Source organism: Martes martes, assembly GCF_963455335.1.
Source record: "Martes martes genome assembly, chromosome: 8".
Classification (NCBI taxonomy): domain Eukaryota; kingdom Metazoa; phylum Chordata; class Mammalia; order Carnivora; family Mustelidae; genus Martes; species Martes martes.
Window position 1 is genome coordinate 38137642 of NC_137895.1, and position 13200 is coordinate 38150841.

The 13200-nt window shown below is 33.9% G+C and overlaps 1 protein-coding gene across 1 annotated transcript in view; it reads right to left on the minus strand.

The window, feature by feature from the left end:
• The window catches only part of PTPRQ (protein tyrosine phosphatase receptor type Q), a gene marked incomplete at both ends in the record, with an annotated part of 196344 nt that overhangs the window by 114686 nt on the left and 68458 nt on the right, over positions 1-13200 (minus strand). Inside the window, 6 exons of the mRNA XM_080811864.1 lie at positions 828-1097; positions 5126-5267; positions 8617-8768; positions 9137-9412; positions 9657-9947; positions 11366-11534. Of these exons, the coding sequence (XP_080667990.1) occupies positions 828-1097; positions 5126-5267; positions 8617-8768; positions 9137-9412; positions 9657-9947; positions 11366-11534 (1300 nt within the window). The remainder of the gene's footprint in view (positions 1-827; positions 1098-5125; positions 5268-8616; positions 8769-9136; positions 9413-9656; positions 9948-11365; positions 11535-13200) is intronic.

Here is a 13200-nt window from a genome sequence, read left to right on the forward strand (position 1 = left end):
GGATGTTTTTATTCAAATAATATACAAGATAAAGGCTGGTATATATGAAAACAATCAGATAAATGAGAGTTTGACACAGTCAGCTATGGAATTCAGGAAAGCATCTAGAATTCCATAAAACCAATTAAGTAAAAGATAAATATCAAAATGTTTACATGTTCATTCCATATTTTAAATTATGAGAAAGCATAACTCAATAAGTACAGAGTTTGGATAGTAAGAAATAGATATTTGTGGAAACACAGTAGAGCAGATTTTCTCTCTTTTTTCCTCCTTTTAATCTCCCAGTGTTGTGGAGAGGGGTCAATGTACTACACAGTTAGTGTTCAGGTAACACATGTCATAAAAACGTATGTGTTATAATTTTTAAATATGTCTTTTGTATCTTCAGATAAATGTGGTATAAAGACAAATACCACATGAATTCATTCATATGTGAAACTTAAGGAACAACACAGATGAACAAAGGAGGAAAAAAAGAGAGAAAGAGGCAGACCAGAAAACAGACTCTTAATTAGAGAGAACAAACTGAGGGTTGCTGGAAGGGAGGTAGGTGGGGGGGATGGGCTAAACAGGTGATGGGGAATAAGGCGGGCAATTGTGATGAGCACAATTAGGTGTCGTATATAAATGATGAATCACTAAATTCTACATCTGAAACTAATACTACATTGTCTATTAACTGGAATTCAAATAAAAACTTGAAAGAAAAAAAAAGATTACAAATGGTATTGACAAATGTCTGACACAGGCCACAAACAGTTACTTGTTTCAGGTGTGAGGTAAATTACCTGTTTCAGATCAGCTACATGTTTCAAAGTAGTTACCTGCTTCAGGAAGTGTGCTGACGGTGCATGTTTTTTCATCACCTTCACCAGCTGACGTTGACGCTCTTATTTTAAAGACGTAAGAAGTATTGGCAAGAAGTTTCATGAAAGTATACGTGTGCTCTTGGGGAGACACTTCTGTAGAATTCCTTTCAACTGTTATCATATAATGTGTAATTATTCCATTTGCCTTTTTGGGTGGATCCCATGTTACTAAAGCTGACTGCCAGCTGGTTGCCACACACTGTATGTTTTGTACAGCATCTGGAACTTAAAAGATAAACAAATGTCCAAAGTTAAAATTTATCCACATGTAGTAAATGATTTCATTACATCATTGCTACACAAAATCATGTTAAGGAGTTGAGACCAAATAAAAATTTAACATATCAACCTTGCAATGTGTACTAAGTTCTTAACATAGACTGAATCAATGGCAGTTGGCTCCTTTTCTATGCTATTATGTTAATCCTTACAATACTGAGCCAATCACTGAATATTTTCCTGGGCCCAAGCAGAAATCATCCTTGAATCCTGAGAAGCAACTAACTGTATAGTCTCAAGCTCAGGCAGTGGTTTAAGCCTACTCTCCTTACCTCTTAACTGGAAAGGAGTAGTCTCAGTAATACTTTTTTAATGGAAACTTTTTATGGAAAACATAGATGTAGGTACATCCATGATGTGATACCTCTGAGCCCAAGACTGTTAGGAGATAGTTGGACAGTTAGGCAGTCAGAGCCAGAGTCCCCAACGGGAATATAGGGAGTCAGGACAGCTAAGACAAAACAGCACTAATAAATATCTGGTTTTGCAGCTAAGACAGGACCTGACTGACATTCTGCTTTGCAGCTTTGAAGAAATGACTTGTGCAAAACATCCTAAAATAAGACAAACAACTACAAAGTATATGTCAATATCATGAGCAAGGGGCAGTTAGGACATAAGCCCCCAGATGTCAGCCAAAAAAGATCACTAGCAGTTGGACATTAACCTAATAGGTAGACAGATACATGATCAAAGCCCTGGTTGGCACGACTCAGCACACCCTGCTTGCTGAAGATTCTGCAAAAGAGCTCATAAAAACCCCTAAACTTAGAAACTCCGAGGGCAACCCTCTCAGGTCTCCTCCCTCTCTGGGAACTTTATACTCTCTTGCTCAATAAACTTTGCTTTGGAGCTCACCACTCTTTGTCTGGTCTACCTTTTCATTCTTCGAAGCGGCATGACCAAGAACTGGGGGCACTAAAGGCAGAGATTTCCTGCAACAACAGTACTAGGAAACATGCGATCAATTTAGGGATTTTGTTTTTACAATTGGTAGGCTTCTTTGGAAGAATTGTGAAAAACTGATCCCTCAGTATCTTTTAGAAAGTCACTGGAGGGAAGATTTAAATCAGTCCCTGCTTTTAATTCAGTACGAGTTTTTTCTAGAACTTCCATGAATTTACTTGGAAGTAACCCAATTTCTCAGAGGCCCACTATATCTTGTGGGCCTGGATGAAAAGCAGTACCCCAGCCCATCAAAGTGACTGCAGATTAGAGAGACTGGCTACTTCCCATGGAAATGTCCAATTACGTAATGCCCTCTAATATTAGCATAGCTTTTCTTAGTACAGTAAAAAGAGGATGCTAGAAGGAAAATTTGCATATCGTCATTTTGTGGATTGTAAAGAAGTAGCAGAGTATGAAGACTTGGTGGAGTATAAAGAAGTATAAACAACTTGCTGCCATTATGAAAAGCATCATTATTTATTTTTAAATTATTTTTATTTTTTAAAATTATTTTTACTGGGGCGCCTGGGTGGCTCAGTGGGTTAAGCCTCTGCCTTCGGCTCAGGTCATGATCTCAGGGTCCTGGGATCGAGCCCCGCATCGGGCTCTCTGCTCAGTGGGGAGCCTGCTTCCTCCTCTCTCTCCACCTGCCTACTTGTAATCTCTCTCTCTGTGTCAAATAAATAAATAAAATCTTTAAAAAAAATAAATTATTTTTACTAACATATAATGTATTATTTGCCCCAGGGTTACAAGTCAAAGCATCATTATTTAAAGAGCACTCAAGTACTCTTTCATTTTCTCCTCTGACCAAAATTTATATTTACAAATTTTCTTCCTCTATAAGATAAAGATATCAGCACTAAAGGATATGTGGCATTTAAAATTAAAGAAAAGACAATTTCTCAGCTGATCCAGGGTTCTGGTAATTAAATATTATTAATTATTTGCTTCCTTATTTTCAAAAATATATATTTTCATAAAATAAATTCAGTTGACACTTTGCTTAAGTTTAATTTATAAATCCAGATTTTGTGAATATCTGTTTCACTGACTCTGTAAATCAAAAAATAATTAACCAGCAATATTTAACCCTTAGAGTTGGAAATCTTTTTTACTTAACCAATCAAGGCATAGAATTTTATGCAAAAATTTTATTTTACTGATGAAAGCATTTACTGGGTTCCTATCTAAAAGATTAGCCTTGATTTTTACTAAACTGATACATGTATAAATCGTTAAAATGTTTTTCTTCTTTATAGGTTTAACATTTGTATAGAATATGTAAATTATCATTTATAATATAACCATTTCCTACAGTCATGTCCACCCTTCACTAGAGGTCAGAAGCTGATGTTCTTAATTCAGTTTCTTCCCTAATTTTTCAGACCTTTTAATCTAAACTGACTGAATCATGGTTTCTTCATCTCTAATACGAGAATGGGGCAAGAGTAATATTTTTTTTTGGCCACTAAATGTGTGTCCAACACTCTAATAAGAACTATGTGGATCTTTTAGAATATTTTCCACCACAAACTTAGAGGTGGCTACTGCTTACATGCATTTCTTTTCAGTTAGGAACATAGAGGCTCAGAGGACTCATGGGCCTTTGCAAGGTTATATAGCTATGCAAGCTTGGATTCACATCCAGACACTGACTTCAAAGCATGCACTTTTATCCATGGTATATATTTTTGTCTTAGCCTGTTTTATAGGAAAGCTATGGAAAAAAAGTCTCAGATATTCATAAATTAATGCAAAAATGACTAACTTATCAGTGAGTGGTCCCGAGTTTCAAGTTAGAGATTCACTAAAGTGAGAGGAAGTACATCTAAAGGTACAGAGTAAAAACAACTCAAGTAATATCTTGTGCTCATTCAATAATCACTGATGAAAAAAGTGAGGCAGAGGTGCTTTTAAATATATGGTCCAGTTGAGAGAAGGAAACTGCATTTCTAAGCCACCCATGAAATAGATCATAAACGCAAACCATCCAGTACACAAGCAAAGGTGAGCTTTGGCATGTATGTGACATGTAGGACATTGTTTAATTAGACCCATAGTATTTCATAATCTTCATAATTCCCTCCACTTGTTACAGATGGACGATGGGAAAATAGAAGCTTACATAATGACCAGTGGTCTTCACATGTCACAATACATTATTTTAAAAAAAACACTGGTATCGGGGTGCCTGGGTGGCTCAGTGGGTTAAAGCCTCTGCCTTCGACTCAGGTCATGATCCCAGGGTCCTGGGATCAAGCCCCGCATCGGGCTCTCTGCTCTGCAGGAAGCCTGCTTTCCCCTCTCTCTCTCTCTGCCTGCCTCTCTGCCTACTGTGATCTCTGTCTGTCAAATAAATAAATAAAATCTAAAAAAAAAAAACACTGGTATCGCTTCATGGAAATATAAACCAATCTGTTGAAAGTGACTACTGGTTGGTTTCTCTTCCCTCCTCCACAACCCCAGCTGTCTCAGTTGATACTAAGAACTTAAGAAACAAAACAAACAAGCAAAGGGAAATAAAAAAGGGAGAGAGAGGGAAACCAAGGAATAGACTTTTAAATATAGAGAACTGTTGGTCACCAGAGGAGAGATGGGTGGTGGTGGGTGAAATAAGTGATGGGGATTAAGGAGGGCACTTGTTATGAGTACCTGGTGTTGTATGGAACTATTGAATCACTATATTGTATACCTGAAACTAATATTATCCTGTATGTTAACTAATGAATTTAAATAAAAACTTTATATAAAAAAAGAATTAGGTAATTTTCACAGATATCTAGAAGCCTACATTGTTCCTAAACTATTTCTTTATTTCAATTTCCTCTGTTCAAAAGGAAAAACCACATGTAAATATATGTATAGATTTGACTGCAGACAAGACAGCCTACTGTTAAGGCCCTGAAATTCAACGTCCCTTTGAATGCATTATTAAATGATGATACTTTATCACATAAGCAAAAAGAAGAGAAAAGTGTTAAATGCAGAGTGAAACATTTTAGGATCAAAAAACTGTGTCTTACCTGATTCTTGAGTTGTGAATTTTACTACATTACTAAACTGATTACCATTTCCAACTTTCGTAAATGCAGATATGCTGACAGAATAGGTGCTGACTGGTTCCAGTCCAAAAAGTTGCGTTTCAGTTTGAACACCTGAAATATTCTGAAAAGCAGGAAATAATTCTTTGTCACGAAGCATTACCAAAAATTTGTAACTGGAAGAAATGTTTTCATACGTGAAAGTTATGCCATCTATGTTTAATAAGCATGGGTATTTTCAGTGAAATAGTAAACATTTTTTTGTGCCACAGGGTGGGATCATATTATGATAATAGGATGAACTAGGCACCCTCTCAGCTCTAAAGACTGTCATAATGGCCATGGTTTAAATTTTTTTTAATGCTAGAGTATTTTGTTTTTATTTTGTCTCCTTAACACTTGCTTAGATTAATATACTGATTACTTCCTTTAAATTTGCAAAAATCAAAGTCTCCAACTTAAATCAAATTATGAGTGGTCAGTGATATTTGATTTTTCTTGAATTCATCTAGAGTCATTTTTTTTAAACCCAATAATATTCTATGTAAATTAATTTATTCATCAGCTACTTCCTGCTAGGTATTGGAAATACAATAGTTAATAAAACAAAATCTCTACTCTCATGAATCTTAAATAAGGAGCTTACTAAGATAATTCCTAAATTTCTAATTTTACCCAATCTGTTAGGAAAATGAAAAAAGGAACAAAACAGTTATCACAACTGCTCAAGGAAAGATTTGCATTCTCATATAAAAATTTATTGTTTAGTGTAAAGTCTTCATTCAAAGATAATTGTCAAAACTGAGAGATCAGTTAAGACTAATCTGTTATCCTTTTGGAAAGAGAAGACAATCTCCTATGATGGTATAATTTTTAAAATACTGCATTATATCTGACCCAAATAGAAACTACTTTGACTTATTAAACATTTCAGTAACAGAAATTTAGCAAGAATAGTACCTCACAAGGTACTTACAGTTTAATCACATTTTAAATTAAATCATATTTTAAATTAATATGCCAAGTCATTCACATATTTTAGGAACTCATTGTATTGTACTATTTCCTCTCATTCTTTCACACTCGCTATTTATAAAGTATACTGTTAGATAACCAGGAGATTATAAAGATACAAATATAAGAAATACATGGTTCCTGTATCAAGGAATTTTTATATTAAACAAAGAAATCTATCAACAATTTACTGAGGAGAAATTAAACACAGCTCAGGTAAATATTTTCGACTTGGATTAGGAAGGGCTCATACCCAGAAAAATGACAGAATCTGAGATTATAATAAAAATATGTGAGCAGCTTACTGGATAATTACCAGATTTACATAAGAGTGAAGGAGACATAAGGGAGGAATATTTCCAAACATTGTAACAGAACTTCTTTTCTGAACAAACAATTTCTTTTCATACGTGTGAATGACCCAACTTACCAGCAGACCTGGTTCTAACTGGTCTCCATGTGGACCACACCAGACTGCAATGGTGGGAATATTTGGGGATGGTTCGGGAATTATTCCGCCGCCACAAACCCACATATAATTTGAACGGATAAAAAAGGAAAGAAATAGAAACTAATAGGAAAGAGGCAGAGGGAAACATAGAAAGGGAAATAGGGTAAATCGCTTGGAAAGGAAAAAAGGCGGTATGAAGTACATGTGAAGAAACTTAAAATAAGACTATGAAGGTGCGCCTGCATGGCTCAGTTGATTAAGTGCCTGACTCTTGGTTTTTCCTCAGATTATTATCTCAGGGTCCTAAGATTCAGCCCTGCCTCGGACTCCAACCTCAGGAGGGAGTCTGCTTCTTTCCCCCTCTCTGTCTCTTCCCATTCTCACACGCACGCTCTCTCTTTAAAATAAATATTTTTTAAAAAAGAAGACTATGAAAATTGACAGAAGAGAAAAATGGATGTAAATAGGAGTAAATAAAAGTAGTAAATTTTAAAGAAAAACTATTCCCTCAATTTAAAGTGGCACATTTAATACTTATGGTATAAAGGTAATATGTTTGCTACTAGTGAAATTTTAATGGTAGCATTTCTACTGAAAAATGAAGAGGTTTAAAAGCTTAGACTATAACTTCTCATATTCAGGTAGAGGTATACTGTCTTTCATGCTTAGTACTATGACAACGCTGGATGGATTTTTAAAATCTTTTTTTAAAATATGTATGATAACAACAACAACAGCTAATACATTTGTCAAGTGCTAAAGATTATTCTAAATGCTTGATATAGAGTCTCCCTTTATAATCCTCATTTTTTAATTTATGCATCCTTATAATTCCTTGAAGAAACTGAGTCAGAGAGATTAAGCAACTGCTATAATGTAACACATTAAGTCCCAAATGTGATTGCAGTAAGAAAATGATTGCCCTTTCCTTTTTTATATATGTTTCCCAGTGACCATTACAGATAAAACAAACAAAAAATGGGAATATGTTAAGATTAGACCGGGCATAGATATTATAGGGCTAGAGACTTAGCATCATTAATAGAATTTCATGCTTTGGGAAAAGAGTCCACATTTATGGAGTATTATAATTCAAATTCTACTCAGCCAATCAGATTTTAAATTAATATCTTGATTTCCAGAAAGAAAGCCATCATTCCTTAGGACATCACCTTAACCACTCCTTTTGCTTTTTACTAGTAAGCTACATATGCCATAAAAATGATTTACCATCAACAATAAATTATAATGCATATAATATTGGGGACAATGTTTATTGCAGAGTTTTTTCACTTTTCTTGCTGTAACTAAGTAAGAGCATCCCAGTACTTCATTTGCCTTTGGAAAAAATAAAAAATAAAAACATTTTTCAAAACAAAAGCCAGTTATATACCATATTTTGGCAATTAAATGCTAGTATATATGAGATCCTTTATAATATCGGTTCTTTGGGTATTTTTCATTGATTCTGGAACCTAAAAATGGAGGAGGGAAAGGGTATTTAGTGTTACAAATGAATTAGTTTTGAAAGGAAAAGAATAATGGTATATCTTAAAAGACCAATTAGTGTGGGATTATATTCTATCAGGGAAGATTACCAGATGTCCAGTATAAATACTTTTCTGAAAGGTTAAAAACATCACTGGGTGTCTATCTTGACAATAAATAGAAATATATTTCATTTACGATAACAACAGGTTTTAAATAGTCTGAAAAAATTTACTATATTCTTTCCAGCGTTAACAAAACAACACAATTATTTCTTAACTCTTTAATATCTAGAAGTTGTAAGTGCTAAGTAAATTGCTCTACAAAGTATTCAGCTTCCATATCTGACAAATGTTTTCTTTTGTTTTCCACAAACACCCCTAAATTGCAGGAAAAAAAAATTATTTAAAAAGATGATCCTTGTTTAATTTAAAGCAGTCTGTTTTCCCCTGCATGTCAAAAGATTTTAATTCAATTTTTGAATTTTTGAAATTAACATACACTGTTATAATCAACCTACCTTATAAAATATAGTATCAGTTTCATGTTCATGAATTTTTAAACTATATATTTTAACAATACCGCCTGGAACAGGACTTGGGTTCCATTTCAGCCATACAAAGTCTGAAGTGTAGTTGATTAAAGTCAAATTTTGAGGAGGTGCTAAAGGTACTGCAGGAAAACACATTATAAAACTTATATTCATAACATTTTTAGCATACAAATATCATTGTGACTCTAGCTTCCTGAAGACACTAGTTAAGATTTCTAAAATGATGATATTTCAATTTCAGAAATAAATAGCAGCAGTAATTACGTTATACACTTGGAACTCAGTAGTTCCAAAGTAGTTTTAAACAAACACTGCATTCTGAAGCTTGAACTAAGGAAAAAAAAAATGTTCAGCAAAGTAGATGAATAGTTGTAAGCCTGTTACAAATAGGTAACTGAATATCCTTTCAATTTCCATGCTGTTCCTTAAAAAGAGAGAGGAAGACTGCAACAGTGAAATCATTGAATAGGTATGGATTCCGGCTTACCTGACTCGTCTGTGTAAAAGAAAAGAGTACTGGAAGGACCAAGTCCTTTTATAGTTCTTGCAGCAGCAAAAAAACTATATAATGTAAATGGTGAAAGCTCTTCCAATATTAGATAGTTATCAGAAGTAATAAAAGAAAAATTTTCATTTGGTCCTTGTAAAGTTAAATCATAACTTATTATTGCACCATTTGGCTTTACTGGGGGATCCCATGATAAGAGAACTGAGGTAGAGGAAAGGTTTTTAAAAGTGTTGATTATTGGTGAAGTTTCTGGGACTATAAAAGAAAAAAAGAATATTAAATGAAACGAAAGTGAATTAGCATTAAAAAGAAGAGGCTTAATAATAATGGGACTTAATTTTACTAGCAGATAATTATTTTAATTTTAAAATAGAGTTTGTCATGTTTATGGAAAGACTAATTATTTGAGAACAAACAGATTCTATATAAGAATGATGTTTTCTATCAGAAAGCCATATAAATAAGATCAGCTTATAGGCAATAAAAGGGTCCAGCCTACCATCTTCTTCAGTTTTGATGTGTAGCTGGGCAGTATAGTTATCAGAGAATCCCTTTTCTGTTGATGGGGTGATTTTTAATATATAATCAGTATATTTTTCCAGATTATCAAAATACATGCTTCTTTCATAGGTAACGAGAAGTGGTCTCACGTGGCGAGGAGTCTGCTGTAAGCTCAGAGAAACATAGTAGAAGACTAGACCATTTGGTTGAGACGGCGGGCTCCAGCTTACATTTATTGCAGTTGACGAAATGGACTCGTAAGTTAGGTTTCCAACAAACCCTTCAGGTACTATGGTAGGTAACGTGCAAAATATAAGAATTATCAGTCACCCTAAATGAAATCTAAGTAAATTCACAAACTGAGGGTAATTGTTGCAATGGCATTTTTTTATACCCTCAGCTCTTACATTGTTTAAATGCAGATGTAGTAAATACCACCTACTATAACATATCATTACAAAATAATTATATTAAAAATGATTCAAAATATAAATGCTGTCATCTTTAATATGGGTGAGAATTGCTTTATATAGTACTCTCTTGTCTTTTCTTTCCTACAACACGGAGATTATCCATGTATTACGCAGGTATGACTGTGTATATATACTCCGATATTTAAATATTTGGTAATTTGTGTTATCTAAATTATCTAAACAATTTTTTATTTTCTTTCTTCTAAAGATTATCTTTATCATACATATATTACACCTAGGACCTCTCATCTGCAACAGTGCACAGTAAGTGTTTATTATTCACGGTGCTATAATGGTCACTGATAAAATTTAGGGGGTGGTGAAAATATGGGGAGAGATCTGCATTTAAAGAATGTCTGAAATTATATTGACCACATACTGCACTTAAACACTTTGCTAGAGACTCTGCAAGCACATATTTTCACATACTTTTTCATATCTTATACTATTGCTCACTGTGTAAACTATTTAAAAGATTGCTCTAACAAGGAAAGCATTCACTTCTACTTATTGTGTCTGTCAGTTTACAATCTTAAGACAATAAACACAGAATCTTACTCTCAGCAGAATTTTAGGTCAATACCATTTCTCAATAAGACACTAGTCTTTAAGAAATAAATGGACACCAGAAACAAGAAGAAATAGGCAACGATTTATATGTCACTGTATTCTTGAAGCTGAAACCTGAAAAACATCAAGTGCTTCAATCATTATAGTTTTCTGAATACTCAGCACAAACAGGATACTGCTACGGCTCCATACTAGAAACTTCTGGGGTTAAAAAAAAGTAAAGACATTCCAGGTATCTGAGTCAAACTCACAGGAAGAATAGAGTCCTATGTGGATTAAAGGCTGAAATGGAAGTTGCTAGATTAAAAAAAAAAAAAAAAGTAGCTCCTAAAAGCAAAGGGACAAGTATATTAAGTATTGGAAAATCCATCCATGGATGCAACAGCATTTTTCATGCTTATAACTGGACGGCTGTGACATCCTCTGAAGAAATAAAGGTGACAGAGTCTTCATGAATGGTAGCAGTTTTCATGAACAGAGAAGGCTATTATTCTAATAGTTTCCTAGCTGCATTAAATGCATTTCAAACTTCTATAATAACTATTTCAATGTGCCTAAATAAATTACAGATTTTACTAACAATGCATACAATAGAAAAAAGGTTCTGAAATACAGTTTTAAATTAATCCTATTAAAGGTTAATAAATGCTTTTTGTTTACATACTGTCTTGATCTGTGTATACTTGAACTATGTCACTGCTTTTATTCCCATTTCCAACTGAAGTACTTGCTGTGACCCAAAATATATAGTAGCTGAATATTGCCAGTTTATCTATTATTGCAGATACGGTCATATTGTCAAAGTCATTGGTTACTTCATGGAGTGTAAAATTCTGAAAAATAAACATATCGTTTTAATTGTTCAGGATATAGTTTTAGTATACATGAACATTTCATAATAATTATTATCCATGAATTGGTTGTCTCATTTTAATAAGTCAATTTTTGAGAAAAATCAACGTAGAAAATTTTAGTGCAATAATTAAACTGGAAATATGTTGTACTAAAAGAGGAATGGATGGTAGTAGTTTTTATCCGAAAATCAACATACAGAATAGCTAAGAGTAGAAACTTCCAGCTTATGGTGAATATTCACTGGCCAACTGAAAACGCTACAACTGTACTGATCAGTGTTCAGTTTTCCTTACAAAACATTCAAGTATTTTTCAAAACACTGACCATATATTTTTGAACAAGTTTAAGTATCCTATAAAAACTTTCATTTTTTTCTTCCTGTTAATGATGAAGAAATTATGAAAATATTCACCTCTTTCCCTCAAATTGTTATTATTCACCCTTAACGGGGCTTTTTTTTTTTCCTACAATCATGCAGAGAGATAGGAAGTCAGATGGATTTTCTATCTTCTATGCAGAGTGAGAACAATTTTAAAATTCTTTTGCCTGACTCCTAGTTATATTTGTCCTAAGGCATTTTTTGATGATTAGGGAAATTAGGGAACTTATTTATGCAATCATTTCCTTTCTGAACATATTTTAAACACAAAACACATAGTTAAAGAAAACCAATTCTAAAATAAAGGAAAATAGACTTAAAAATTATGTAGGTAATTAGTACAAATAAGTCTTAATAATAATGTGCATCTACACAAAGAAAGCTCAGTCATCCCAATCCGGACAAAGCTTTGAACATCCTATAGACTTAATTCAATTTAGCAAAGTAGCCCTCAATAAATCATCTCAACTCATAACTTTTCCTTCCTCAACTATAAAATAGGAATAATTATTTCTACCTCACAGAGAGATTTTGAGGATTAGATGATATGGAAGCAAATAAAACAATATCTGGTACACAATTAAAAGCACAGTAAATGATAAATAGTTCATTTAAATGAAAAAACAGGGCAATCTGGGTGGCTCAGTTGGTTAATCATCTTACTCTTTTTTTTTTTTGAGATTTTATTTGTTTATTTGGTACAGAGGGGGTGAGAGAGAGGCAGAGAGGGAAGGAGAGGCAGACTCCCCACCTAGCAGGGAGCCTGAGGTACAGCTCCATCCCAGGACCCTGGGATCATGAGCTGAAGGCAGATGCTTAACTGACTGAGCCACCCAGGTGCCCTATGCATTGACTCTTGATTTTGGCTGGGATCATGATCTCAGGGTCCTGGGATGAGACCCCATGTCGGGCTCTGCCCTCAGCCAGGAGTCTGTTTGAGTATCTCTCCCTCCCTCTTCCACAGTCCCTCTCCTGCTCTCATGCACACAAGTGTGCGTTCTCTCTCTCTCTTAAATAGATAAATAAATATAAATGAAAAACTTAGGGTAGTCAATTTGACTAAAGTTTATAGTTAGGATGGTTCTATAATATATCAAAAAATTAAATTCAGCAAAGTTTTGTGGTTCTTTTGCCAATATTTGGTGAAGGCAGGAATGAGTATAATAAAAGATCTACCTCAATTTTGTGGTTGCTTATCCAGAAACAGGTAAGTTAAAACAACATAACAATGTCACACAAAATATGATCTGTAAACTTCAATATCT